This window comes from Centroberyx affinis, unplaced genomic scaffold (assembly GCF_046629955.1).
Source record: "Centroberyx affinis isolate AG114_WGS23_722 - 3 ecotype Tasmania unplaced genomic scaffold, CSIRO-AGI_Caff_v1 ptg000399l_1, whole genome shotgun sequence".
NCBI classification, from domain to species: domain Eukaryota; kingdom Metazoa; phylum Chordata; class Actinopteri; order Beryciformes; family Berycidae; genus Centroberyx; species Centroberyx affinis.
Window position 1 is genome coordinate 490970 of NW_027279067.1, and position 25341 is coordinate 516310.

General features: G+C 40.8%; 1 protein-coding gene across 2 annotated transcripts in view; it reads right to left on the reverse strand.

Moving 5' to 3' along the window:
* Positions 1-25341, reverse strand: part of LOC139641764 (rho GTPase-activating protein 42-like) — a 67052-nt gene that overhangs the window by 16573 nt on the left and 25138 nt on the right. For both annotated transcript variants that reach the window (XM_071516350.1, XM_071516349.1), the window contains exons 4-6: positions 9922-9993; positions 1034-1135; positions 674-784 (exon numbers count right to left, since the gene is read on the reverse strand). In XM_071516350.1, the coding sequence (XP_071372451.1) occupies positions 674-784; positions 1034-1135; positions 9922-9993 (285 nt within the window). The remainder of the gene's footprint in view (positions 1-673; positions 785-1033; positions 1136-9921; positions 9994-25341) is intronic.

A 25341-nucleotide genomic window follows, 5' to 3' on the forward strand; every position in this document is an offset into this window, starting at 1 on the left:
CAGATTCATCACAGGCAAGGTTGAGCCTTGTCATTTTCCCAGCACTACCTGGAGCCTGGAGATTTACATTTCTGGCCCAGGTTCTGGGTGAGCTGCCAGTGGATGTAAACAAATGGGAGCGAGGGCTTTTTAAACAGCCGCTTTGCTCCCATCTCACGTTCCCCGACACTTAATACCTGGAGAACTTAATGCTTCCTGGTAACTTCTCCACTAAAGATGTTAGAATTGACTACACCCTCCCCATATCTATGGGAGGAGGGGGGGGGCGGCTTTTATAGAGCCTTTGAATTGCAATTTGCGCTTTGTCTTGTTTTATTTGACAACAACCTCTTCATTTCATTTTACCCTCTACCTTCCCCAAATGGATAGACTGTAGATTACATTGATTTGTGATGAAGATTACAGTGGAACATGTGGGATATACATTGTAGATTTATACTTGTGGGAGATCTATGCTTGTCCCTGTCTCAAATTAAGCAGGAATAGAGAGGGGAGTCATTTAACAAGACATTTAAGCTGCTTTAGTCAGTAGTAAATTTGAATCTGTGCTATTATGACTCTTCACCAGCTAAACTAATGTTTTTTACCAAATATGAACTGTAAAGCGCATATATTCAATAAGCATTCAACACCGACTAAGCGCACGAATATGTCAAACTGACACGTCTCTTACCGGCTCAACAAACTCAAATTTCTTCTTTTCTTGCACTTCTTGTATTTTGAACACATACTCAAGGGAAGCATCATAAAAGAGCTGTCTCTCCTTATCAATCTGCGTGTCGGCCTGAGAATGAGCAAACAAAACCAGGGTTAGTGCCGTGACAAAGACAGAGGTCAACCTGTGTGGACAGAGAGCGTTAATGCTTACACATCATCACCTGGAAACCTCTCTGTGTTTGCTTAGAAAGGTAATGAGTAAAGAATGGTGCAAACAATAGCCTTACTTTTAGAAACCGCTGACACAATCAGCAATGTTAAAAGTGCATTATTTAAAGATACAGTGGGAGCTCAGAAAAAATAGTTTTCATTTTACCTCCTGGAGATATGCCTCTTTCTTTTTAGACGACAAGTTGAGGTGTCTCTCCAGCGTAGAGTAGTACTTTTCTGTTTCCTTATCAAATTTCTTCTTCCCCTCCTGAAAAAAAGGTCCACAAGACACATGAAAAGCTGAAACATTACCAAAACTACTGTATAAAATGCATTCTTGACCTGGGTGTTTGTGATTGAACCGCCACTAGGTGGAAGTCTAACTACATTTTCATGACACTATTTGCCCTACGTCATTAGAAATTCCTCTCAATACATTATCACAGGTCATAAAAGTGGCATATGACCGTGTAATGATGAGAAGACAATGTCAGCATGGTCAATAAGGACTCTGCATTATCAATAGGGCGTCTGAGATATATACGCTTTTATTCTCACGGTGCCCCAGCCAGGGAAATAAGTTCACGGCAAAATACATAACACTGTAAATCATCAACGGCATAATGCATTTGGCACTGTCACAGACAGCACCAGCTCATTGCTGTTTGCATTTTCCTTCCTTGTTATGCTTCACCTGCAAAGACAAGTCAAGCTCTATAGCCACGAGTCCCCGGATTCAGACCGAGTGTCCCTGAAGGCTCTGAGCAAAGAACAGGAAATGGGCTTTTCATGCCAGATGCCCATTTATTAAGCATATGGACTTAGAGATTGAACATTTCACCCAACAAAAGATCCACTTCACAGGCCTTAATCAAACTCTGTCCAAGCAGAGAGAATCGGTCTGTGTGAGGGCATCCGAGTTTGTCCTCTGCATGTCTGGACTCTAAACCAGTCTTGCACCCACTTAATGCCCATCTCACTACACAAACACTCACAAAGGGACTTGTGGAGAGACCGAATGGGGGAGGATGGGTGGGTGGGGGGACGGTGTGAGGAAACAGCCACTGTAACCAGATCCTGGCTGTTTGTTTTCATTCCCATGGCCCTGAAATTTAGCCAGTCGAATCTACTAGCTACTGATATGACCTAGAACAGGGTTCTGCCTCAGCAGGCCTACTGCAGTTAAATTCATCAGAGAAATTCACACACACAGACACTGTAGCCCCCCTGCATAACTATTACAACTTCAGCAGAAAAATCAATAGATAATTTCATGTGGTAGCATCTTATTTCCATCTTTCTTGTCATGTCTGGCCCTGGTATGATCTTTTCAGCAAGAGAAAAAAAAAATCAATTGTGTATATGCCCGCAATTCAGAAAAAAAGAGAAAATAAACAGGTGGATAGCAAAATAAACAGATGAATAAATATGATATCACGTTGACAGGAAATAAATTTCCCTTAAGGATTGAGTAGTTTTTATTAGAGAACAAAAGGGAGTTGACTGTCTACCTTTGTGAGTGCTGTTGACGTGACGTTATTTTGTGAGCACGCATACAGCTGAAGCCCTGGGGAAAATCCAAACACACACGCTCATCATCGCCGCCCACGGCCACGCGCACATGCACGCGCACGTGCACGCACATCGGGGGATCACAGCAAATTAAGAGCTTTAGGTTTAGCTGAGCCCCGCAGTCACAGTAGGCTACTCCCAGCACTGCTGACCGGTGTGAGCGTGCCAGAAAACTCCTGGCATACGTGTGGACTAACTCTTTCACACTTACAAAGAGTGGGGAGTGACTCAGAGCTGCAGTGAGTCTTTGAAGCAGAGCCAGCCTGATTAAGTCACCCAAAGTCTCCTGCTTTGTTTTGATGCAGGCACGACGTGTATTAACTGGTCCTACCGTAATGACACCCTTGCAGGACTCCGAGTGTTTACTGGCCTGTCCCCCTGTCGAGCACCCTCTTCCCCCCCTCCGGGTTTGTTTTTGTAATCAGAGAGGAATACGAGCAATTTAAATGGCAAAGACTCTGCTGGAGAAGAGGGATCAGCGCTGGCAGAAGCTTTGAAGCCCAACATGTGGTGGCAGAGGACATAGATGTGGATAGATACACCCCGAAGCACACATAGGAGTTGGGAGTTTCTGACAGAAACTAATGCCAGAGCCCCAGAGTAATCAGCTGGCTGGGAGCGGATGAAGCCAAAGCACTTCCAAACACTCTGTGGTGCACAGAACACACATGAACCAACCACATGGGAGATTTCCTCGTCTGATTGCTTTGTTCGCCCTCATGAATAAATCAGATGCAGGGAGAGAATATTCTGATGCAGATTCCTGTGTGATGGCATTTCTAACCGGCGAGTCTCATGTTGCTGTTACAGCTCTTTGATGGCAGCTGTAATACGGGTGAGTTTGCTAATTGCTAATGTAACCTTGCGAGGGGAGGAAAGCACCGACAAAAAACAGGCGCAGGCAGCTGTCCCTCTGGTCATCAGGTGTTCTCAGTTCGCTCCAGAAAGGATGCTGAGGAGCGTCACGAAGACGGTGGGGGTGGGACGCGTCACGGAATATTTGGACGGTAGCCCCGCATCGCCGGTTTTGACACCGGCCCTAACGAGCCTCAGGGCCATCATTTTCCGAGCCTCATATCGCCATGGTAACGGCGGTAAGCGGCACAGGGAGGTAGACCGTGTGTGGGTGTGTGTGTACGGAGGAAATCACCCCAGATATCAGACACTATCACACCACACTTTTGCACTTCTGTCCAACACCCCGGAATCTCCAAAGACAGTCCGCGCTTGCAGACATCAATGGCTAGCAAGGCGTCACATGCAGTATATTTCACCACACGTAGGATTTAAATGGGTTCTCTGAGCAGTGACATGAAAGGGAAAACTCTGCAACCTATCTCTCTGAGCTCATTAGAGCCAGCTAATTGGAGCAGGGGTCCAGAATGGCGATTAAATAGCAATAGCCGGGTTATTTTGATGCTCCACCACACATGAGCTGGTCTCGCTTCCACAGGGAGGCAGAGGGAACACAAGGATTCAGTGGAGTTCAAATACTTTGCTGCAAAGCCAAAAATGTCTCTCTCCTTACCTAAAATCCCACTTCCTGAGGAGACAACATAGACATCAAGAAGTTTGCCAATTAACACCGAATAATTATGAACATCTGCTACTGGAGAGTTGAAAAACAAACGCACAGCATTCTATTTTGGGCACATATTGAGTGTGTACGAGTCACTGCAAAGCTTTAGTTTCAATAATAAACATTTATCAGTGCTTCTTCTCTCTGATACAAGCATCATAGCCCAATATATTTACCCTTTACCGATGAACAGTGACGTTATTATAAGTACAGCGTAGTGAACATTCTCTTACATCTACAGAGGAGAGATATTCTCTGAGCATCTGATCTCAAACTCAAATGAACACTTGAGCTTTGAGCCAAGCTGCGAGGGGAAAAGAAAAAGCTGGTATCTTCATAACATCAATCTTCAAACGCTTCTGTATTATTAAGGTGTGAAAAATCCTTTGACACGTAAGTTCTATACTGTACCATATAGGAATCCCTGAAGCGTTTCCCTGTCAAGATCATCCGTAAAGCTTGCTCTCACAGTCTAACCAGAGAGCTAATTATGGGAACGAAGACACCTTGAATTAGCAGGAAGTTTGAAACTCCTTCAGATGACACATCTGGTGATTATCCTTTCAGACTTGGTCACTGGTCAGTGTTGCCCATGACTAAGTCCATGACTAAGCAGAGTGCACAACCTTCTAGACCGGCCTCAGCTCCCTCAGACACATATTACGTTCAGGAGTATCAGGAGATTATTTCACATCAGTTTTGAGGAGACTTTCACATTGAGGATACTTTCACATTGAGGATACTTTCATGCAGAAATTGAATTGTCCATTCTAATGGATATCAGGTCCAACGTGACAGAATGCACCACATTTTCTTGGAAATGGAGATCCCAGCCAACCACAATTGCTGGTCAGCCTTGCGATTAATTGATATGGCAGATTATTTTTCATGGTGATTCTGCTGTGTTGGACAGTAAGACAGTGAGCACTGACAGGAAAGATTAGACACAGAGAAGGAATGACACGCAACATAGGTGTTAGGGATGGGACCATACGCTTATGTCACGATACGATTCCATACACAATATGGGGTTCAACCACATTACGATGTGAAAAATAAAAGTTCAAGGACAGCAAAGTCTGACTGTGCAGAATTATGTTTATTTCTGAGCCACAAATCTTGGCAAAACTGTCTTTCTATTAAAAATTTAAAATGTCATTATAAAGTGCAAATAATATAATTTCAGTGGAGAGCTTGTGAAATTGTGATGGTCAAGCCGTCTCATTTGTGATTACTGCAGCAGAATAAAACTGAGCTAATATCAGGATTCATTTTTCTGCCCCACGATACGTATTGCCACATTTTTGTATTGCGATATACTGAATTTCGATATATCGTCCCATCCCTAATAGGTACTGAACCTGTGCTCACAATGTCACCTTAGCCTTTTACACAAGAGTACGTTGAATACACTGCATATAGAACCTAAAACTACAAGTCATCTTGTTAGTTTGTCCTTCACAATTATTCCATGAAATCATTGTGCATCTGTAGAACACAGCAGATAGGTATAAAGGTTTCGTTAGGGATGAAATACTGATGTGGTTTGTAATGTGGAAAGGCAATGTGACACTGAGTTTTGCATATGAGAAGACCATCTTGTTGCAATGAATTGTTGCCAACGGTAAGAACTGTGGATGGTAATATGTGTGATACTGTTAGACTGATATACTGGTTTGCCGATATAACAGGTTGCATATCGTCATGTCATCTACCACCAATATGATGGACGTTCCTCCCTGACCAGAGATGCATAAAAATAGTCTGTAAAAACTGCAAATTCATTTAATTGCTCAAGGTTTTAAATTCCTTCATTTGAATATATGGGTGGATCACCCTCCCTTATTTTTAGTTCAGTTTACTCAAATGAGGTTTGTGGTTACACTTTCAGTTTTTAGTCTCTTTTAGTTTTTGTTTTTGTCAACTATAATAATCTGTAATAATCTTACTTTGTATCTTTTTCTGAAAATTTGCAATTTAATTATGTAGAACCATCATGAATTTTCCGTTGGGCGTCTTTTACAGTACTAGCTTTTCACAAAAGTGAGACTGGTTATCCTGAACAACCAATAACCAATTTTGAAGAAGAAAATGTGAAAAGATGTAAACTGCTATTATAGTAAATTATGTCTTAGATGACTAATGCTCCAAGAACACATTTAATCAGCAAAATTCTCACATTACGGTCCATTAATTATTCCACAATAACTGAATCTTCTTGACCTGAACATACTTTCATGTGTCTTACTGCATTCCATTATCACCAATTAATTCTGGGATGATGAGGTGATGTTAATGTTTTCTACAACACCTACTTTGATAACTATCGCTTTTGCAAAAATGCAAGACAAAAGGGGGATAAATGGCTCTGAAGCTGATATATTCATAATGGATGTCACATTGAAACAGGTAAAGCCAGACAGACCTCTCAGGCCTTTTCTGACGACTGCCTCATGAAATTCTGGTGATCAGGGGAAAACATAATTACTTTCTGAAAGGTTGTTTTTAATGGTGTTTCTGCTTTATTGGGCAGTGCACAGCGGAAAGTGACAGGAAAGATGCAGCAAAGACATTTATTTCATTTCCATTACTTGTTATTCATGCATTTTGTTGTTTTTGTACCACAAAGTTTGAGTCTGGATGTCATCTGTGTCGCTGTCATCTTGATTTTTTTTTTCTCCCTCTGTGTTTTTGGGTGACATGTTTTTATAAGCCTCTTGGGTTTTTTGTCTCACTTGCACCGTTTGTTTTTCTTTACCTCTTTTGTTTTTTTTCAGTGTTTTTTTATAATTTGTGCAAATCAACAAAACAAAAAAAAAATACACTGAAATGAAATTTAAGAAAGATAGGTAGAAGACAGGTTTTGACAAGCGACAAAGACTCTGAAGTGACAGTCATGAGCATGTGACAGGTACCTTGGCCTGCTGAGTTACCAGAACAACCCAAGGTTAATGAAAGTTAAAAGATATATTTGTTTCAGTGCAGCCCACAGCTGGCGTGCCTCCAACCACTTTTAATTGATCCCTGTACTCCACTGTGTCTTGGTTAGCATATTTTGGGATTTCCTATCATGAATGCAAATGTCATTTCTGCCTCCAGAGACCCTGACTAGCCAATCATCTGATGTCTGCGTACCCTTTGTGATATGAGGACAGCTCATATTATCGGTGGCCATCTGACTCCCATCTGGGTCTGTTTGCGTTAAGTCTTTGCACTCAGCTAGTGGTGAACCCCTACGGTGCCCCCAATGTTGAAGCCCCTTAAAGAGAATATAATATTGCCAAAATTTCAGAGAGCAGGCATGCCACCCGCCAGTCAGAAACCCCCTGGTATTTACTGGAAAAAGTCTCCCTGGGGTCCGCTTAAATTCCATGGCCTTAAGATATCTGACAAGCAACGTATACACACACACACACATACACACACACACACACAAATAGTGTGGATTCAGCTTCAGGCAGTTTACCTCCGCTGGCTCTCAGGTTGTGAATAAAATCCAACATGTAGCCCTTAGAACAGCAGATCTACGTGAGAGGTCAGGCCTAAGGTTGAGGTCAGTCTGGAGGAGATCAGTTGGCAATTTAGTGGATGCACAGAAGAGCTGAGTGTGTTGACACAATGACAGCTAACAGCAGATATGCTGCCAAAACCATGAGAGACTTTCAGTGCTTGTTTTCGGCACCGATTGTATTGTGCTTTGCCTCGGAACGACTTTCAGCAGAGAGAGAAAAAAATGCATCTGAAACTGAAAAAAAAGGAACATACAACATTTATTTTCGGTTCTAGATCCCATTTTGACGGCTGAAATTTACAGTAGGTTGTTCATGTGAAAAGACACAGAGGTTTTTTTATTCTGTGCTCACGGTGTTCGCGATGTGCACTTGCTATGGACGGTGCAAATTTAGAGTCTTCATTCCGGCAGATTGGGTTTATCCTTGTGTGAAGCTGGCTGCACTTAATGATAATGTGCTGTAAGTGCTGTAGTGAATCTGCAGAGTGTGTTATGGCCATGGAAGTGTTGCTCTTGGGCCTAAGCAGCCAATACACTGGTATACGTGACCTCACTGGGATTACTAGCAGTATTCCCAAATAAGGCAAGAGCTCCCCCGCTTGTTCATCTGACGTCCGCAGACACGAAGCGCAATAACTGTAAGGGTCAGACTGCCTGCAGATCTCTCCGGATTCTCGGAACGGTGGAAAGTTGTCCAGCCACTCGTGATCTCCGCCTTTTATCTCACTCTAGTTGGGCTAATGTTGAGTGGGGGATGGGCAGTGGGAGGAGAGAGCCATTAGGGGGAAGTGGTCGGAGGAAATAAGAGACAGTGGGAGTGACAGAGGCGCTGGCTTTTAAGAAACCATTTTATAAACATGGAGAATGGGAGCAATAACACTGAGCATGTGATGGGGAGGGAGGGAGGGAGAGAGGAAGAGAGAGCGAGAGATAGGGAAGCAAAATGTGCTGTTTCATTATGGCAGACACATGTGATGACCGAGACGTGAAGCGAAGACAGTCATTCACTCTGGACAGTAAAAAAAGGAGAATGATTGATGTTAACACTTCAATACTGAAAAGAGAAATAGTTCCTTTACTTTGCAGGTCGGCTTGTGAGGACACAAATGAAGCGCCGTAAAGTGACTACCTTTGCAGACCAGTGGCTGCCAAAGTCATGTAAAATAAATCAAGACGGGCGAGTCTGGCTTTAAGGCTGGAATGTCCCTCACAAGGTTTTTTTGGGCTGTGTAAAGATGTGCAAATGATTCACAAGGGCCACTCAAGAGTCAGCAAAGGGCTCTGGATCTCAGTGGGAGGGCTGTGTGAAGACTCGAGATCCACCACCATGTTCATGTGTGATCTCACCAAGGGAATGACCGCAAACATGCTGCTGTACTTTCTTTTTATGCCTTTGATTTGGCCGGGAATGAAAGCATGGCTGGTAGCAACAAACCCACACGGTTCTGTGGAGTCAACTTCTGCTTCTGCTGTGGAGACAGTATGGCTTCAAGCAAATACTGCAGAACCCCAACTGATATCAATCCACTATCTATCCACAGGGTTGGAGAGGAATGCATTGCTTGTAACAGGATTTACAGTAATCTGATTACAAAAAAGTTGATTGCAATGTGCTACCGATATACAAACTCACGGTAATCAGATTAAAGATACATTAAAAAAGTGATTACTAGTTTGATCACTCAGGAACATCTTTGAAGGGAGAAGAGCACTTAGATTGTGAGATTGATGACAGTAATAATAATGGTCTATAAAGGTTGTAAATGATTATAATAACACTGTCTAACTCTCTATAAAATTAAATGAGTTTTTTTTGTGTTTTATGAATTCTGGCAGCAAAGTAATCTAAACATAACTAAAAGTAATTGGATTATATTGCGTGAGTGAGTATTCCAGTGGATTATGCTACTGATTACTGCAGTTTTCCGCAGATAATGTGTTATCTGTAAAATATAATTTGTAGTGGATTATATTTTGAAAATAACTTCCCAGACTCTATGTATTTGTGCATAATGTGTCTGTCAAATAGTAATAAACGATAGTAATACACTGATTCCACCTTAAACTCGAGGCAAACTGTGTATCAGTTTTAGCCACCTTAAAAAACTGATGATCATTTCAACTCACGTAACTTTAGTTATTTTTAAATATCACACTTGCAAATGAATGTCAATGTTTATCTCCGTCCATCAGTTTAATTAGGAGACCCACCTCTCTTAGTAGTGTCATAGGTTACTTTTGATGAACCGTTAACATGGGGCGTAGGGGGGGGGGTGTGTGGGGTGTGTGTGTGTGTGTGTGTGTGTGTGTGTGGGAGGGGGGGCTGGGTGCAGGAGATATGAAACATCCTCTGCTGTTCAGCTGCTGATTGCACATGCAGGTGGTCTCTTACCTTTGCAGCACCAATTTGCTCCTTCCGAAATTTTTCCAGGGGGGTAATCAAGACATCATCTGCATTCTGAATCTGAAAATACATGAAAAAATAGATTACAAAAAAAATTAAAAATCCCAAACAAACATATTGACAGGCAGACATATGGCAGATACATATAGACATAAATAGATAGAGATTGACTAAAAGATGTGATCTGATTCACTTTAACCCTTTGCATTATTCAAAACTACCATTAGAAGGGAAAAGATAACAAAAATCTTTAATCCGGTAGTTATTTAGCAGCATTACAATGCTCTCACTCTATTAATTTGTAACAAAGTGTATAACAGACAGGAAATTACAGTGCAGAGAATTGTTCAGCTTCAGTCAAATGAGGATGCATTGAATCCAAACACAACCGGAGTATAAAGCAATCACATTCATTAATATCTTTTAAACCAGTGACAATGAACAATGCATTTCTGTGAAGTGCCCAAAATGAGTACAGCAGAGATAAGAGATACAGCACTCGACAATGTTCCTGCGAGATAGAAGAAAATGGAGCCTTTTTATGTGAGCTGTGAAGCACCAGTATTGTCAAACCCCGCTGAAATATGACACGGCGCGGGGGAATGAGGGAGCTTTACAACTGCAGACCGCAATGCATTTAAATTTTGAAGCATGTCTCCACGTATTGGTGACCCGTCCTGCCTCATGACCAGAGTAAAAGGTCTCTCCTGGAGCCTCCACCGACTCAATTCCAGACAGAAACAGATAAGGGGAGATGTATTGTGTCAATTACGGTCCGCGCTCAATCCTTTCGGGTGGCGCATTTCGGAAAAGGCGCCATTAAGGTGCTGCAGAATTTCCCGCGGACGGCCTTTCATCCACTGAGATCAGATGACATCAGATTGGTGAGGCTGCTCTGCGGGAGGTGCTGTCACAAATGACACGGCTCTTAGCTTGATTTAAAGTGTTATTCTGTGTGGTGAGTGTACGTGATAAACTAAGGTCTGAGCTCTATAATGCACCTATAATACCAACACTAATTTAGAGGTGTCGGCTCAGATGGACTATCACCTCCCCAGCCGCAGCCGTGTGAGCACACACTCGCTCTCTCGAGATAGAGTTTTTGTTTTGACCCATTAATCACAGCGCATTTTCATTGTCCCAAAATAACCCTGTCAGCCCCCTCACCCAACCAGAACAGAGCACTTCAAGGGGAAGCCACAATCTTTCCAAAGCTACACTGTTTCCTACTCCCTTTAGATGTAATGGTGTGGGATGAAAAATCACGCCATGTGTTGTAAGCTTGTAGCGTAATCTAATAGCATTGTTGTAATTATTTATTTTAATTGTATAATTGCATTTAAGGTCCCATGGTTGCAGGCAGGCTTCTTGAACTTGAAATAAAACATCTGTAGTTCAAATTATGGTTTTGAACTAAAATTCAATTCCAGTTCCAATTTGTCTCCTTGGACTCCTTGCGTTTCCTTGTGTTTCTCTACAGCTGGGATGTCAAACCCTGTCCCATGGAGGGTCGAAATTTTGCAGGTTTTCGTTCCAACCAAAGACTACACCAGCTGATTTCACTGATTAGTTCCTCCAGTCTGGTGACTCAGTGAAATCAGCTGGTGTAGTGTTTGGTTGGAATAAAAACCTGCATACCCTCCATGGCTCATTATTTGTTGTCACGATAACTGAAGTTTCAATACGACTTCGATACCATTTCCGATATTCCATTTTAGACACGTTTGATACTTTCACCAAATGTTTTCCCGCAAGCTAAAATCCCGCTTCACCTGCAGAGGGTCTACACAGGCGGATTGGAATAGTTAAAAGACGAAAGCGGAGGAAGGATTGGAACAGACACAGCCGCGGTCTGGCTCTTGACATGGACTGCAGCAGAGTCCGACAGCTGAAAACATGACAACAGTGTCAAACAGTCCACCACATCTTGAACTGAATCCCAGTCCGCCTAAACTGGTTGACTGGTTCCAGGAGCAAAACATGGAACCATTTGGCTTACAGAACTGACAAAGACGGACGCCCAACCAACAGATCAAACCCCCTGCGCAAAAGCTGCTACAAAATGTCTCAGTGACTGTTGTTGTACTACTCTACGTACCTCTGTAATTGCCCCTCAGGGACAAATAAAGTGAATTGAATTGAATTGAATTGAAGTTCTGTGGCGCTTCTTGATGTTTTATTCTGGTTTGCCATGGTATCATAGTAGTATAAATGTTTTTGATTTTAAACATCGTATTGGTATCAAAGTCAAAACTCCATGGAGATTTTAAAGACGGTAAATGCACTAAAAGTTTTCCAACCAAACGTGCACTGTACCACAAGCTTCTGAGTCAACACCTGAACTAGCCTCATGTGAACTTAAGAGCCTTATCTTTACAAGCAGTTGCTTGTTATGAATCTCATTTGAACCTGTAACACACTCACACGCTACGCATAACCACCCAACATAACCTCTCCAAATCTTTAATACAGACTAGCACCAGAGAAAGCACAGGAAAGCAGGAACAAGAGCGTACTTCTGTGAGATAACCAAGATAATTTGGTTACAAGTGACACTACATTAGCAGAGTAGAGGAGATTTGACGGTCATCAAATATAGCGGTTATAATCCTCCATTCATATCGAAGTCATCATGTTATCTGCTGTGTCAATAGCAAGCATTATACTACTCTGGCAGTGTGATAATGTCATTTCCTCTGTCTTATCTCCCATGCTTTCAGTCTAATTGAGCCTGCAGTATTACCCTGCTTGAAATGTAGATTTCTAATACCATTAGCTTTTCATTTTCAATGAAATGGACAGGACAATTAAATATAAAGCTATATAAGCTTTTGAGATTACGGTCTAATATTTAGAATTGAATAAAAGCCAAAAAAATAAATCCTTTTTGTACCCTCTGGAATTTTGGGGGATGGTTGCTCAGCCTGATTAATTCCAAATGTTATTGATAACTGTACCTGACTTTGTACATACCAAGTTAGACAAATTATGTAAATACTTTGGAAAGTACAACATTTGGACGTCTTAACACTCAGGTAAGGCATAAATTTACACTTTGACGTAATAAGGACAAGTTTAAAACCAATTTTCTAATGCAAATTGATTGACAGTGGACTGCACAAGTTGAAGCACCAGACAATCCAGACAGTTATATGGTTATCTTCTTGTTTTTCATTCACTACAATAAAAAATATATATTTGTAATCAGCACAGCAAATTCAGTTCTTTTAAATGTTCAAGACGTTGCATCATTTCTTACTAATTAATTTCCTAGAAGCTGATTCTAACGTTTATATTTGAAAGGGACCAACTTATTTAAGACTCGATGGATTAGTTTCAAACTGGCATTGTGCCGATATGCCCTCGGCAACAACCTCCCTCAACAGGATTAAATCCATATGAGCGAGCACAGTGTGATGCTTGAAAGGATGCAATAGCGCTGAGCAATTTCATTACCGGATAGGGGGAGGAATGTCAATGTGCTGTATTTCCCTTGCTCCTGCTTTTACCAGTCCAAATATCAAACAGATCAAAAGTGTTGCTCGGAGGTTAATTTGCAGAGACAGATTAGAATGCCACGAAGGCCAAATTAAATAGTGCAAAGTGCACCAATTGAAATTTTCATTTGACCTGTCAAAAAATTATTATTATTTTAATTTTCTAGAAATGTGAATAACTACTCTAAATAGTTTGGGCACAGATCTCTTCCTCTCTGCCTCACTAAAGTATCCATCATCACAGTAACCGATAGTAAAAAACGTCCTTGAAGAGAATTATGGCTTTTTTTTTTCTTTTCCAACACATACAGTATTTTCTGTCTGGAAAGTTTGAACACAGTGTGCATACATAAGTATAAACCACAGGAGAGAGGATGGTTGACAGGGTCCCAGGTCGCCACTTGTTCACACAGCACTCATCGGCTTTGCTTCATGGGCTCATAAAACACCGCTGGAACAACTTTTTTGACAAATCAGGTTGTTTGTTTGCAAACACATACATTGTAAAGTATGTATCAGACCTATCGGATGGCATTACACTGTGTTTAGGTTGTCTATGTCACATTCAATTCCCAGGGATCAGCTTGTTTCTGCTCTGATATATATCAGGTTATAATCATAGCAGCATTTAACTGTTAACTGCTCTAGCTGATGGGTTACAGTATGTAGTATGACAGTCTATGATCGAGTAGTAAATATAAATATTTTTTAGACCTGATCTTGTCATGTATGTACCTCCCAGTACTTCAAATGACTTCTACAGGCTATTTTGACATCCAATATCTATGCACTTTTTGCAAGCCTTCTGAAATTAATGTATCAGCTGCAATTTTACAATATCCACACAGTGAAAAACCTACTTGATATAGCCAGCCCTATTTCTGTGCTGTAAATCAAAAGCATCTTTCTCAGTGTATATAACACTGAGAAACACACACAGAGACACACACACACACACACACACACACACACACACACACACGCACCAGTCCAGACCTGAGATTTGGATGGTTGAAGAGGTGTCAAACAAGCCTGTTCGGTCACCACGCTGCTCTATTTTTGAAATGAAAAAGCATCTTTTGGTTGTTGTTTTGCAATTTCAATCCCACACGCAACATCCAAGCAAACTTGGCTTCAGGCAGGGAGAGAGTTCTGGAAAAAAAAGGCTCCTGCGCTTTGACAAGTAGGTGTTTCATTGTTCTATGCTTACCAGTTAAAATCAGCCAACTGAAAGTTTAGAATTACCATTCAGGTGTGAAAAAGTATGTTTACGTGAAAGTAAGGCCGATGACAGAGACGGGCCAAAAATGAATTTACATTTTTAGATCTGAGGGGAATAATATTTAGAATTGCCTAATGGTTACCTAACCAATTAATGCCAAACCGTATATGTACATGAAGCAATGCTATGATGATTTCAATATATTCGATATGTACATCTGATTCACCATGTTTATCATTAGTAATTTTAGCAGCCACTTCATACTGACACTGACAGACAATCAGGCAGGCTGATGAGTATTTATTTGTTTTGGTGTCTACTGGTTTGTACAGGCACAGTAAAGTAAATGGATTGGTGAAGAGTCAAGAGTTTAGTTCTCTGAGAGGAGGTGAAAATAACATCAGCATAATAGCTTCCATAGATACAAATCTATGAGCTCTAAATCTACAAGTCTAATGTTAAGTGGAGGTTGTCAATTTCAGTCAGTGGAAAATACATCAAAGAGATCTCTGTTTGATCTGTCTGATCAAACGCTTGTCATACAATTTCATGCATGTTTCAAATTAATGAAGAATTTCACAGTCTGTCATTCCATTACCTTGAGACTATGAAGAAGGGACTGCAATGCAGACCAATCCAACATTCATTTATTGATTTAAGTGTGCAGAAGTCCGATATTGGAAGTGAGTATAAGTTTTGCCTTCAACATCTTAGCCAAGTTTAGTTGTTGTGTGTGAATTTTCGACTTGCGATCTAAAGCTAAAGCCTTTGAGACTAAGGGCTCTATTTTCGTGAATCAGTGGCGCATGGCACAAAGCGCAGTCAACAGCGCATGGCGTGGGCGCAAAGGGCGTGGCAACTGATGGATGGTAATTTTGTGGCCTGAGGCGCAGTTGGAGACACAGTGGGATTAGGAGGAACACATTATCAGTAGGTGTGGTAGGGGCTGGCGTCGTCATGAATCGCCCTGAGTGAATATACGGCACCTTAAATTAAATTAGATTGGGAGGAGATAACACCTTTGGTTCCCGTGTTGCTCTGGTCCTTGGAGAACCGCTGCCCAATGTAGGAAGCGGTTCAATGATATTTAGACGAAGAGTCAAACAGAGGTTGACGGCAAACTGCAGGGACAGTTTGGCTGCAGGAGGGGAGACATCCACCAGCCAGTCCCTGACATCTGTAGAGGATACATCCGCCTCCACACTCCCCACTCTGTGTGTCATGGCGCATACTGACAGGTCTGTGTTTGATGACAATTACTCACACCACAGCCACATGTGTATATAGCTAGAATGAATAAAACATTTATCTCATTTTTTCCTGCATCCTCATCCAAAGTCAAATTGGCCAACATATCATCCACAAAAAAGAGTCGGTAAGCTCTAATGCACCGTCAAGAAAATAGAGAACTAAAAATGCAAGTGGACTTGAACGGGCCATTGTGTCAATGAATTACTCAGGCATGAATTTCATTCCAGCACTGATTAGCCAACGAGTGTGTCCGAGGAATGTTAACAGGTGCTGCTTGCAGAGCTTCTGAGTGGGATGGGATGGGTGTGTGGTTTCCTGACAAGAAAAATCCTGTCTGAGTGCCAGATATCTGCACTGAACGTCTTGAGCTGTATTACTGCTAATGTAAGCCAGCAGCACCAAATAAAAATATCAGTCAAATATAGTCGCACCAACAACCGCAAAAACGACAGCAGCAACCAAACAAAATTAGCATCACACATTAAAGTAGGGTGTAAGAAAAGCCTCTATAACCTAATTAATGTGCTAAACGCATAATAAACATTATTGCCTTCATCATCATGACAGAATGAAATGCCTGATTTCATGCTGATGGTGTGATGTGACCTTTATTAAATGAGGTAGTGCAATAGCTGCGCATTTCATTCACTTCTGTCTGCGGGTTGTTTGTGGTGTGGGGGGGGGGTTGTGTGTGTGTGTGTGTGTGTGTGTGTGGAGGAGGAGGTAACTATCTCGCTGCAGAGTTAAATCTTTATCTGGCACAGCACTGGCACCTGGAGCAAGCTGACAAGTCAAACTCACATTACTTTTATCGTCTATGAAATAACAACAAACCTTCTGTGGACAAAGTACATTTGACACATTTGCCCTATACATTTTGTTGGAGAGTAGGGTGTTAAACAAGAACATGAAGGAGCCACTAAACAAAGCTTGTTTCAGGGGCCCCCTGGGGATTTTCTGTTGTTCGTTTTAAGTTCAGTTTGATTGCCTGTGATATATTCTAATGCTTATTATTATCTAGCAAATGCACTTGCAAAGCCAAATTGTAAAGGCTGCTGTACAGTACAGTAGGTGGCTGTCTATCTGCAATGTGTGCTTATACTCACCTACCTACTCCTCTAGATAAAGAGCGTGGTATTTTATGGAAGGGTTACAAAGACAGTGCAGAATTATGGATTTTTCTCAGCCACAAATCTTACTAGAAATGGCATTGGCTCGCTAGAATGTAAACAACAATTAAAAAATGTCATTACAAAGTGCAGATAATATAATTTGGATATAGAGCTTGTGAAATTGTGAGGGACAAGCTGTCTCATTTGTGATTACAGCTGAATAAAATGTAGCGTATTGTCACATTTTTGTTTTGCAATATATTGAATTTTGATACATTGTCCCATCCCTACAAAAGACCAGTGTTCTATGGTACACAGCTTCTGGGCAAGGCTGCAGTTCTTGAGTCCAGTCTTCTTGACACCAATTTTGTGACATCTTGGACTTGTCTCGTGTCTATTTTGACTTGGACTTGTCCTGGTCTCAGCCACTATTTTTTCCCCCGATTATTGAAAACCCTGTGTTGATTAGTTGGATGTTGATTCCTGCAGATCTACATCTCTGTTCACCCTTAAGAAACACTTTAAGCATTATTTTTATATTTGGAAAAACATGTACCCTGCTCATTGGCTATTTTGGCCTTGAATAAGACTCGATTTGCTTTGGTCTCGGTCTTGACTTGGTCTCAATCCCCTTTGGATCTGGTGTTGGAATTGACTGGGACTCAACCAAGGCGGTCTTGACTACAGCCACGCTTCTGGGCTTTGTCAGCATTACAAAATCATTCAGAAATGTATGTGGTCTAGTAGCACAGTTTCTGTTACTCTGAACTGATAAGCATCAAGCTTGAGAAACGTTGCATTAAATATGAACTCGGCAAGGGGATATGACAGTGGGACAATCTAAAAATAGGAGTATTATTAACTCATGTTACCTGAGTGTCAAAACAGAAAGCTTTGCTGTCATTCACTTGTGTGAGTGGCCCAGATTATGTGGAAGAGCTGGTGTAAAAGTATATCTGTTCCACCAATGCAGTCCCAACACACTGAAACTAAACACTTAAAACCCTATTGTTACTATAAAAAATTAAATTGGATCCTAAAAAATGTAGCAAGCTGTCAGTACGTTAGTAAAGCTGGCAGGCAGAGTTTACTGAGAGCCTTGAGTGAGCTGTAGTCAATTTTTCTGCTGAAATAACAGAGATATTAAAGCACCATGTTTCATTTATTAATTAATGCACGCTTGGTGAACTTTCAGGTTGATGTATCGGGACATAAAAACTCTCTGTGCAGAGAGGTGTTTCAGCACCGCCGGCTCTGTGGGATCCAATTCCTCCTTTGCACAGAGGAGCGACAGGAAATGCATTATGTCAGCAAACAGCTCTCCCAGTGGCTCCGTCTAAATGCCTCCTTTGCACTCCACACACTGCTGTCTCCAGACTGACTGTTTGCATCAGATGAGAAAATGTTTCCCATCCGAGGAATTTGTGACCTTATAACCGGCCAGACTGTACTGACACATGCAAGCACAAAGCACACATAAAATGAGAGCAGCGGACGGGAGAGGGATCACTGCGGAGTGAACAGCCATAATACTGTATAATACAGCAGGCTTTAAAATAATAACTATACAATAACAATAACTTTAACAGCCTCTATGACTTCTGTATGCTTGGTTAATCTCAATGAACCCGTGATCTGGAGATACACCTTGAGAGCAGCGAGTCAGTGTGGCTTGCTTCTTCGAAATGACTTGGTCTGGACGGTGAATTGGGATAGATGATGTGCTGTTCTTTAAGGCGCTCTTTTTTGAGTAAAGATGAAGTCTGTGTGAGAGTTATACAAAAGTTACACAAACCTAGCGATGGGATGAAAAGATAAGACCATATCCTCCATAGGAATACAATAAAGAATAGCAATTTTCTATCTTTACTGTACATGGACATGAGCTGTTATTCAAAGAAATCAAGATCCTAAAATGACACACAATAGCTATAGTAAAGAAATGGAAATTCTTGGTTGAAAATACAACGAAAAAAAAAGTTAGATTTACTTCTATTTGCAAGGCTGAATGTCAGTTTCAATCTCGTATGCCAGGTTCGCCAAACTCTTGAATAACAAAAAATCACAGTGTGCTTATATCTGTGTGTGTATGCTGTGTGTGTGTGTGAGAGAGAGAAAGAGAGAGAAAAGAAAGAGCAGTTGGTGGTTAAGGTTAATGCTCCAACTTTCAGTACAATCCATGATTGAGGTCAACACTTAGCATGAGCCCCGTATCACTCAGTAAACAACTGTTGGAGGTTAATTTTGGCTTCAGACTGGATAGCACAAAGGTTTGATATTGTCAGTCCCGAATACTTTTCAGAGTTTCATTAAACAAGCCACCATGGATGCTGCCGCGAACAATGGCTGCCTTTATTTCGCACTGTTGTTTCAGGGTCAACGGGACATTCCTCAGTTCACAGGCCAGCACACAGCCAAGTTACTGTACTGTCAAACATGGAGAAAACAGCAGCAGTGTGTGCCTCGCTCTGCACAAAGACAGGCACTTCATGTCATTTGGTTTCAATTCTGCGGCGCAGACAAATTAGGTGTAATTGTACACGTTTAAACGCTGTTGAGTTAAATGTAAACCAAAGGAGAACTCCTCAACATGGGAAATAAATGTAACGCAGCGCAGCAAATCAGCACTCATGGGGCCGAGGGGGCTTTTGTTGTTTTTAACATCTCATGGAAGAGCAAGAGCGGAAGTGCAAAATGATATATCTTGCTCTTAATTGCTGAGAAAAGAAATGAGGATGAGGATGCTACAGCTTGTTGAATTTTGACATGCTATGAAAGAAAGTTTTGAGCTTTGATTTCCTTTTGAGAGGAAAAATTGAGGGAGTCACTCTCAGAGGTGTCACCAGTGTGAGAGTGACTGCTCAATATCTTTCTTTCTTTCATTTCATTTTATGTATTTTTTCTGTTTTATGTGAAGCACATTGTATTTGCCTTGTGTATGAAATAATAAATAAAGTTTGCCTTGCCTTGTCTTGGGTTTATCATACAAGTGATATGGTAGCTATGCACCGACAAAATCAGCAACTCTAAATGTCAGGTACTGAAAGGACTACACTACTGCATTTTAGTCAATGCTGATGAAAGAATGACATTGATTTGTTAAGCTGTGAGGTGTTGGCCTGTCCTCGAAGCTGCCTAGCTATAGTCCAATGATTATCGGAACAAATGAGCAGACAAATGTGATATTAGCCAAGGACACACAGTTATGAAAACATCATAGAAGCTAACAAAATATCCTCTAAACAAGTTTGTGCACTTTTAATTAAGTTGTAACTTGTGTGTATAATTGACCACATAGTTTGTATTGCACTGTGTGATCTGTATCTCCGTCCGCAGAGTGCAGCACTATAAAGCTTCCATGATGATTAAAACTTTACTTTCATTTTCAATCGCCATTTATTATCGTTATTAATGTGCTTTTCTAACTTGAAATTTAAATGCTGGAAAAATAAGATCCTAAATTGTGATTTAATGTCATTCATAGATATGTACTTTTTATTACTGAGCTGACATAACATTGAACTCTTGTGCAGAATAGCTTGATTAACTGGTTTCTTTTCTTCTCTGTCCATCATACATTACCAGTGTGCTTGTTCATTTTTATAGATCATTTTTGAATTTGCAATAATGTTTCTGATGAAAACAATATGAGTCTAACAGCCCCGCGACATAGAATTTTCGTTCCTGCCAGGAATCGAACTCTGGTCTCCCGATTGAGAGTCTGCAGTCTAAATCCCAGCGGCACACTTTCACGAGCGATCGACCGACCGACCAGCGATCCATAGAGCTCCTGCTGTCGTGGGGCTAAAAAATGACATCAGATACCACTTTGTTTGTTGCCCTGGCCAAAACTGGCCTGGTTCCACTCACTCCTTGGTTTACTGGGACAAGATCCCATTACAAGAGCAGCAATGGGAAAACTAATGTAATTTAGCAGGTATGACCCTTTAACAATAACTAGAATCTGCCACCATATTTAGGATTTCAGGACACTTTCTTTTGGAATTGACAAATATGGCCTTGCCAACTATTATCAAATTGTCAGTAATTTTTTTAATTTTGTTTTATCTTATTGTTCTTTATTTTTCTCAGATATACAAGACATATGTATATGTATGTATAATAAATTACTGACAATTTGATAATAGTTGGCAAGGCCATATTTGTCAATTCCAAATGAAAGTGTCCTGAAATGGGGTCAAAAGTATAAAGCCACACCTGAAAACTTTTACGGCTCTGTTTCAATGAAAAGAAAAACAGGAAAGAAAAATCTATTTTCCACCGCAGCCACAAAAGGCTTTTTCCCAAAGGGGTTTGATCATCACTGCAAAAGCCACAACATCAGGGCAGTGCCCTTCCACTCCTAAATGCCATCCAAGCTCAGCAGCGCTGAACCTTCTCAAACCATGCAGAACCGGAGCCACTCTCTCTCACTCTGTTTTCTTGCTGTTGAAAGGGTTATCAGCAGGGGAATTATACCAGGAATCTCTTTAAAAAGAAGGAATTTGATAAGTCTTCCCATGGAATAACACACTTGGGTAGCTGGCAAGCCAATCACTAAGTGCACAAGCACAAAGGTTTCAGGCCTGGCCTCCCACCGAGCCAGCAGACAATAAAACGCTTCATGCTTGAAAAGGTCTGCAGAAATTGGGCTACTGGCAAGATTCTACAACAGTGGCACCTTAGATAGATGCTGGTTAATAATCCACACAAAGGAGCAGGTTTAATTTGAGACATACAAGTTTCCTCTGTATCTGCTTTGAGATTTCTGGGTTTCAGTGACTCTTATCAGTCTGTGTTTCTATTTTTAGGCCACAGATTCAGTCCAGATGTGAAATGGGAGTAAGGGGGATGGGGGAGTCAGGGTTTTATTTCAGGAACTGCTGTTGAAAGTTCACTCACACAGTGTGAGTGACGCTTACTATTTAACAAGCTACTTTTTTAGCATGCTGGGCTATGACTGCCACATCTGTCCCCCGTAATCTATTAGCAGTTACAAACTTTACAAATAGATGCACCATCTGGCGCCCATTGTGGTTTAAGTATAGAGGGGTGTTAAGTCTCAGCTGGTATATTTCACAATATTTCATGATTTTAGCACAGTGTTCTTCCCCTGTAAAGAACAATTTAATGTAGTTGGTGAACATGTGTTACTATGTGATAACTAATTGAGTCACGTAGACCAAATGCTTTCAAATTAAACAAAGACGAGATGAAACCTTCTGGTCAATTGCACTCTCCTGCCTTTTTCGCCCAGCTAGATGCACACATGATGAGACTCTGGAGAATCAGAGTGCGGATCCACCTAACACTGGAAAACATTTAGAGAATTTCCTCTTTGAGCTTTTCTCGTGGCTGTTGGTGAGTGGTTTACGATGAAGAGGTGCGAAGTGCTCCAACACAAAAGCTTTTTCCAAGAAAGGCTACTCTCTAAGCATTGAACAATGATAATTCAGCTGATGACGAACAACAGTGCTACTGTTTGTCAAACCTCTCCTTGCCAATCACACATACCTCATCTCCACATTGAACTTGCATGATGTCATTCAAGACTTTGCATCTTCCTGTCGCAGTCTGCATGTCCACTAAAATATCCACATGCAAATGGTATTTTCCATGCTTTCCATACAGAAACAGCTGTCAGAAACTGGCATAAAAACTCAGGTAAAATCTGTGCTTCAGCATAGAATTAACTCTACCACACACTGTTACCAAATAAACACACTGTATAATAGACAGTTATCAAGAAACAATATCACAAGGCCAAAGGAATAGTAATTGCGGTGAGTCTCCACAAAAGTTTCTTTGTTGTGTCTCTATTCTCCGTTGTAACTTTGCTGAGCTTGACTGCATCTAAAAACAGATCTAATGAGTGCATCGTGGACTTGCTTTGCTGCCGAGGTGAAACACATGAATGCTGGTCATAAAAGGGACAGTTATCCCCAAAGACCTCTGCATGCTCTTCTGTGCCACATGGAGTCAAACCAATTACTCTGTCACCACAAATTTGTTGTTTATTGTCAACCATGAATTATTTAACAGCTGCAGAGAAATATATCCATTAAAGATCTGGTAGCATCAAATGGGCTTTTATTCTTCCTCATGCACTTTGAAACAGTTTGAGTTTTTGGTTGGTACAGTACGGATGGATTAATGATTGGGAGCGAAACTTGTATGTTTTATCATATTTTAATGCTCTTTGGATTAGTTCTACAGAAAGGGAATGATCAAATCAGAGCGTCTGTGACATTATTTATTTTGTCAAAATAATCACAAACACCTCCTGAATTGGCACTGGTCACATCAGCTAGAGGCCATTTCAACTGAAGGCCTTTTCATGTATTCATTGCATCTACGTATTGTGAGGAGGAATGAAACGATTGTAGAAAACAAGACACCATGGATTCTGAATTCATAAACAGGATTTACGCAGGCCGTTTTAAGACAGTCCTTTAATAGCGGGGAAATTACGAGAAGTATGGGTTAGAGTGGTGCAGACAGTTGTTAGGAGGGTTGTTACCGAGTCTCTGAGTGTTTGTAAAACTCGGGGAATGTATTTGGGATCCCGCAGTCTATAATCAAACTCGATGGGAATACGTAGTTTCATGTACAGTATGACGCCTCTTTGTCTAATGAAAATGCTATGGGTCCTTGTAGCATTTGTGGATGCAAACTGGAGGCAAATCATATCTGAATTACTTCATAACTTGCTGTTCCATAAAGTGCCAGCACAATGAAATAAGCCATACAGCATTTGAAGACTGTTAACTGAACTTATTCCCACAGTGGCCATTTTGAACTTGTGTCACGTTCATGGCAGCAAACGGAGAGTGTCCAGCGTCAATATTCACGTAGATCGTAAAGGCTGATGTTAGCGTTCGCTACAACAATACAACAAAGCACTGAAACTCTGAAACTGTATTAGTATTAGTATAATTAGTACTGCACAGTATGCTTTTTAAGGTAAAAGGTGATTACACTTTTACCATGTGATATGTGTATGTGTGCTGAATGTTGAAATAAGTGTTTAATAAGCTGTAACTGTTTTTAAGCTGCAAAACAAATTGTCACAATGAGGACACTAAAGTTTTCTATTCTATTCTGTCTCTAGTGTCTTACTATAAAATGATTTAGCATATAGTTTACATGTAAATCCTAACACGTTTAAATTCAAACAAGGCTGTTTCTGGTGAGTTGGTTAATAATAAATTAGATGTCCACCCATAGCCAAGCGCAACATATGTTTAGTTTTTTCAGTTTCATGGTAACTAACTAGCGAAAATCTGCATTAAAACAATATCACTGACGGATAATGAGTCGGGAATAGCCGATGAAATTAGGGCAGTGGATAATGCTTCGTGTGCAGCAGGTGGAGCGCCATGGCAACGTGATACTGAAGGCAACAAGACATGCTCTCTCTGGTTTAGCTTCTCTGTAACAAGTTTTTCTTTGGGGAATCTGATAAATGATACATGTTTGTATGATGTGCATCTTGGCACACAACAATACGACATAGCTAGGTTACCTGCTTTTTAGGTTAGTTGATGTAAGTTCAAAATGGCAACCGTGAGAATAAGGTCAATTAAAAAGAAAAAGTTTTTAATGCCAAGTCTAGCAGGCCTAGACCACAAAAATCAGCATTTTGAATTATTCATGATCGAGTTAGTTGAAGAGAGCTCAATTCATGACACTGTGACGCTGATTAAAAAAGTAAATATGGGTAGGAGTTTTAGAAGTTGAGACATGGGAATATATGCCGTCTAAGTTATAGTGCTGTCTAAATGCAAAACAATGACAGGACTTTGCATATGTATTACCTTAGAAGAACTAAGCTTGGAAATGAGCGCAGTACCTCAAGCTTATTAGGAAATGTCAATCACAATTTTTACACCCCCGAGTGAGGTGAGTCATTAAATGCTCACAGTTCATTTACAGGAGGAGCAAAGACAAATCAGTTGGTGCTGCTTGGGGCTCAGATTCCTGGTAAACATAAACTCTGTGTCATCTCCTTGGAGAAGCAAATCAAAAAGTCACTTTTCACTTCATGGGGATTTTAAGAATACTGTTTACATATCACATTTGAGACATTTAGCTGACACTCTTATCCTGAATGATTTACAATGGGCGTGACAGTAGAATAAGATTAAAATCCTGCAACACCAACTATAACAATCAACAACTAGTGGTAAGTGCAAAGATTTGAGCCCTGACACAAAAGATGTAACAAAACATTCCTGTGATCTTGAGATAGAGGCAACACTAAAGAAAGAAAAAAGAAAAAAGGATTTTTTTAAAAACATTACAGCGATTATTTTTTTTAATTTTA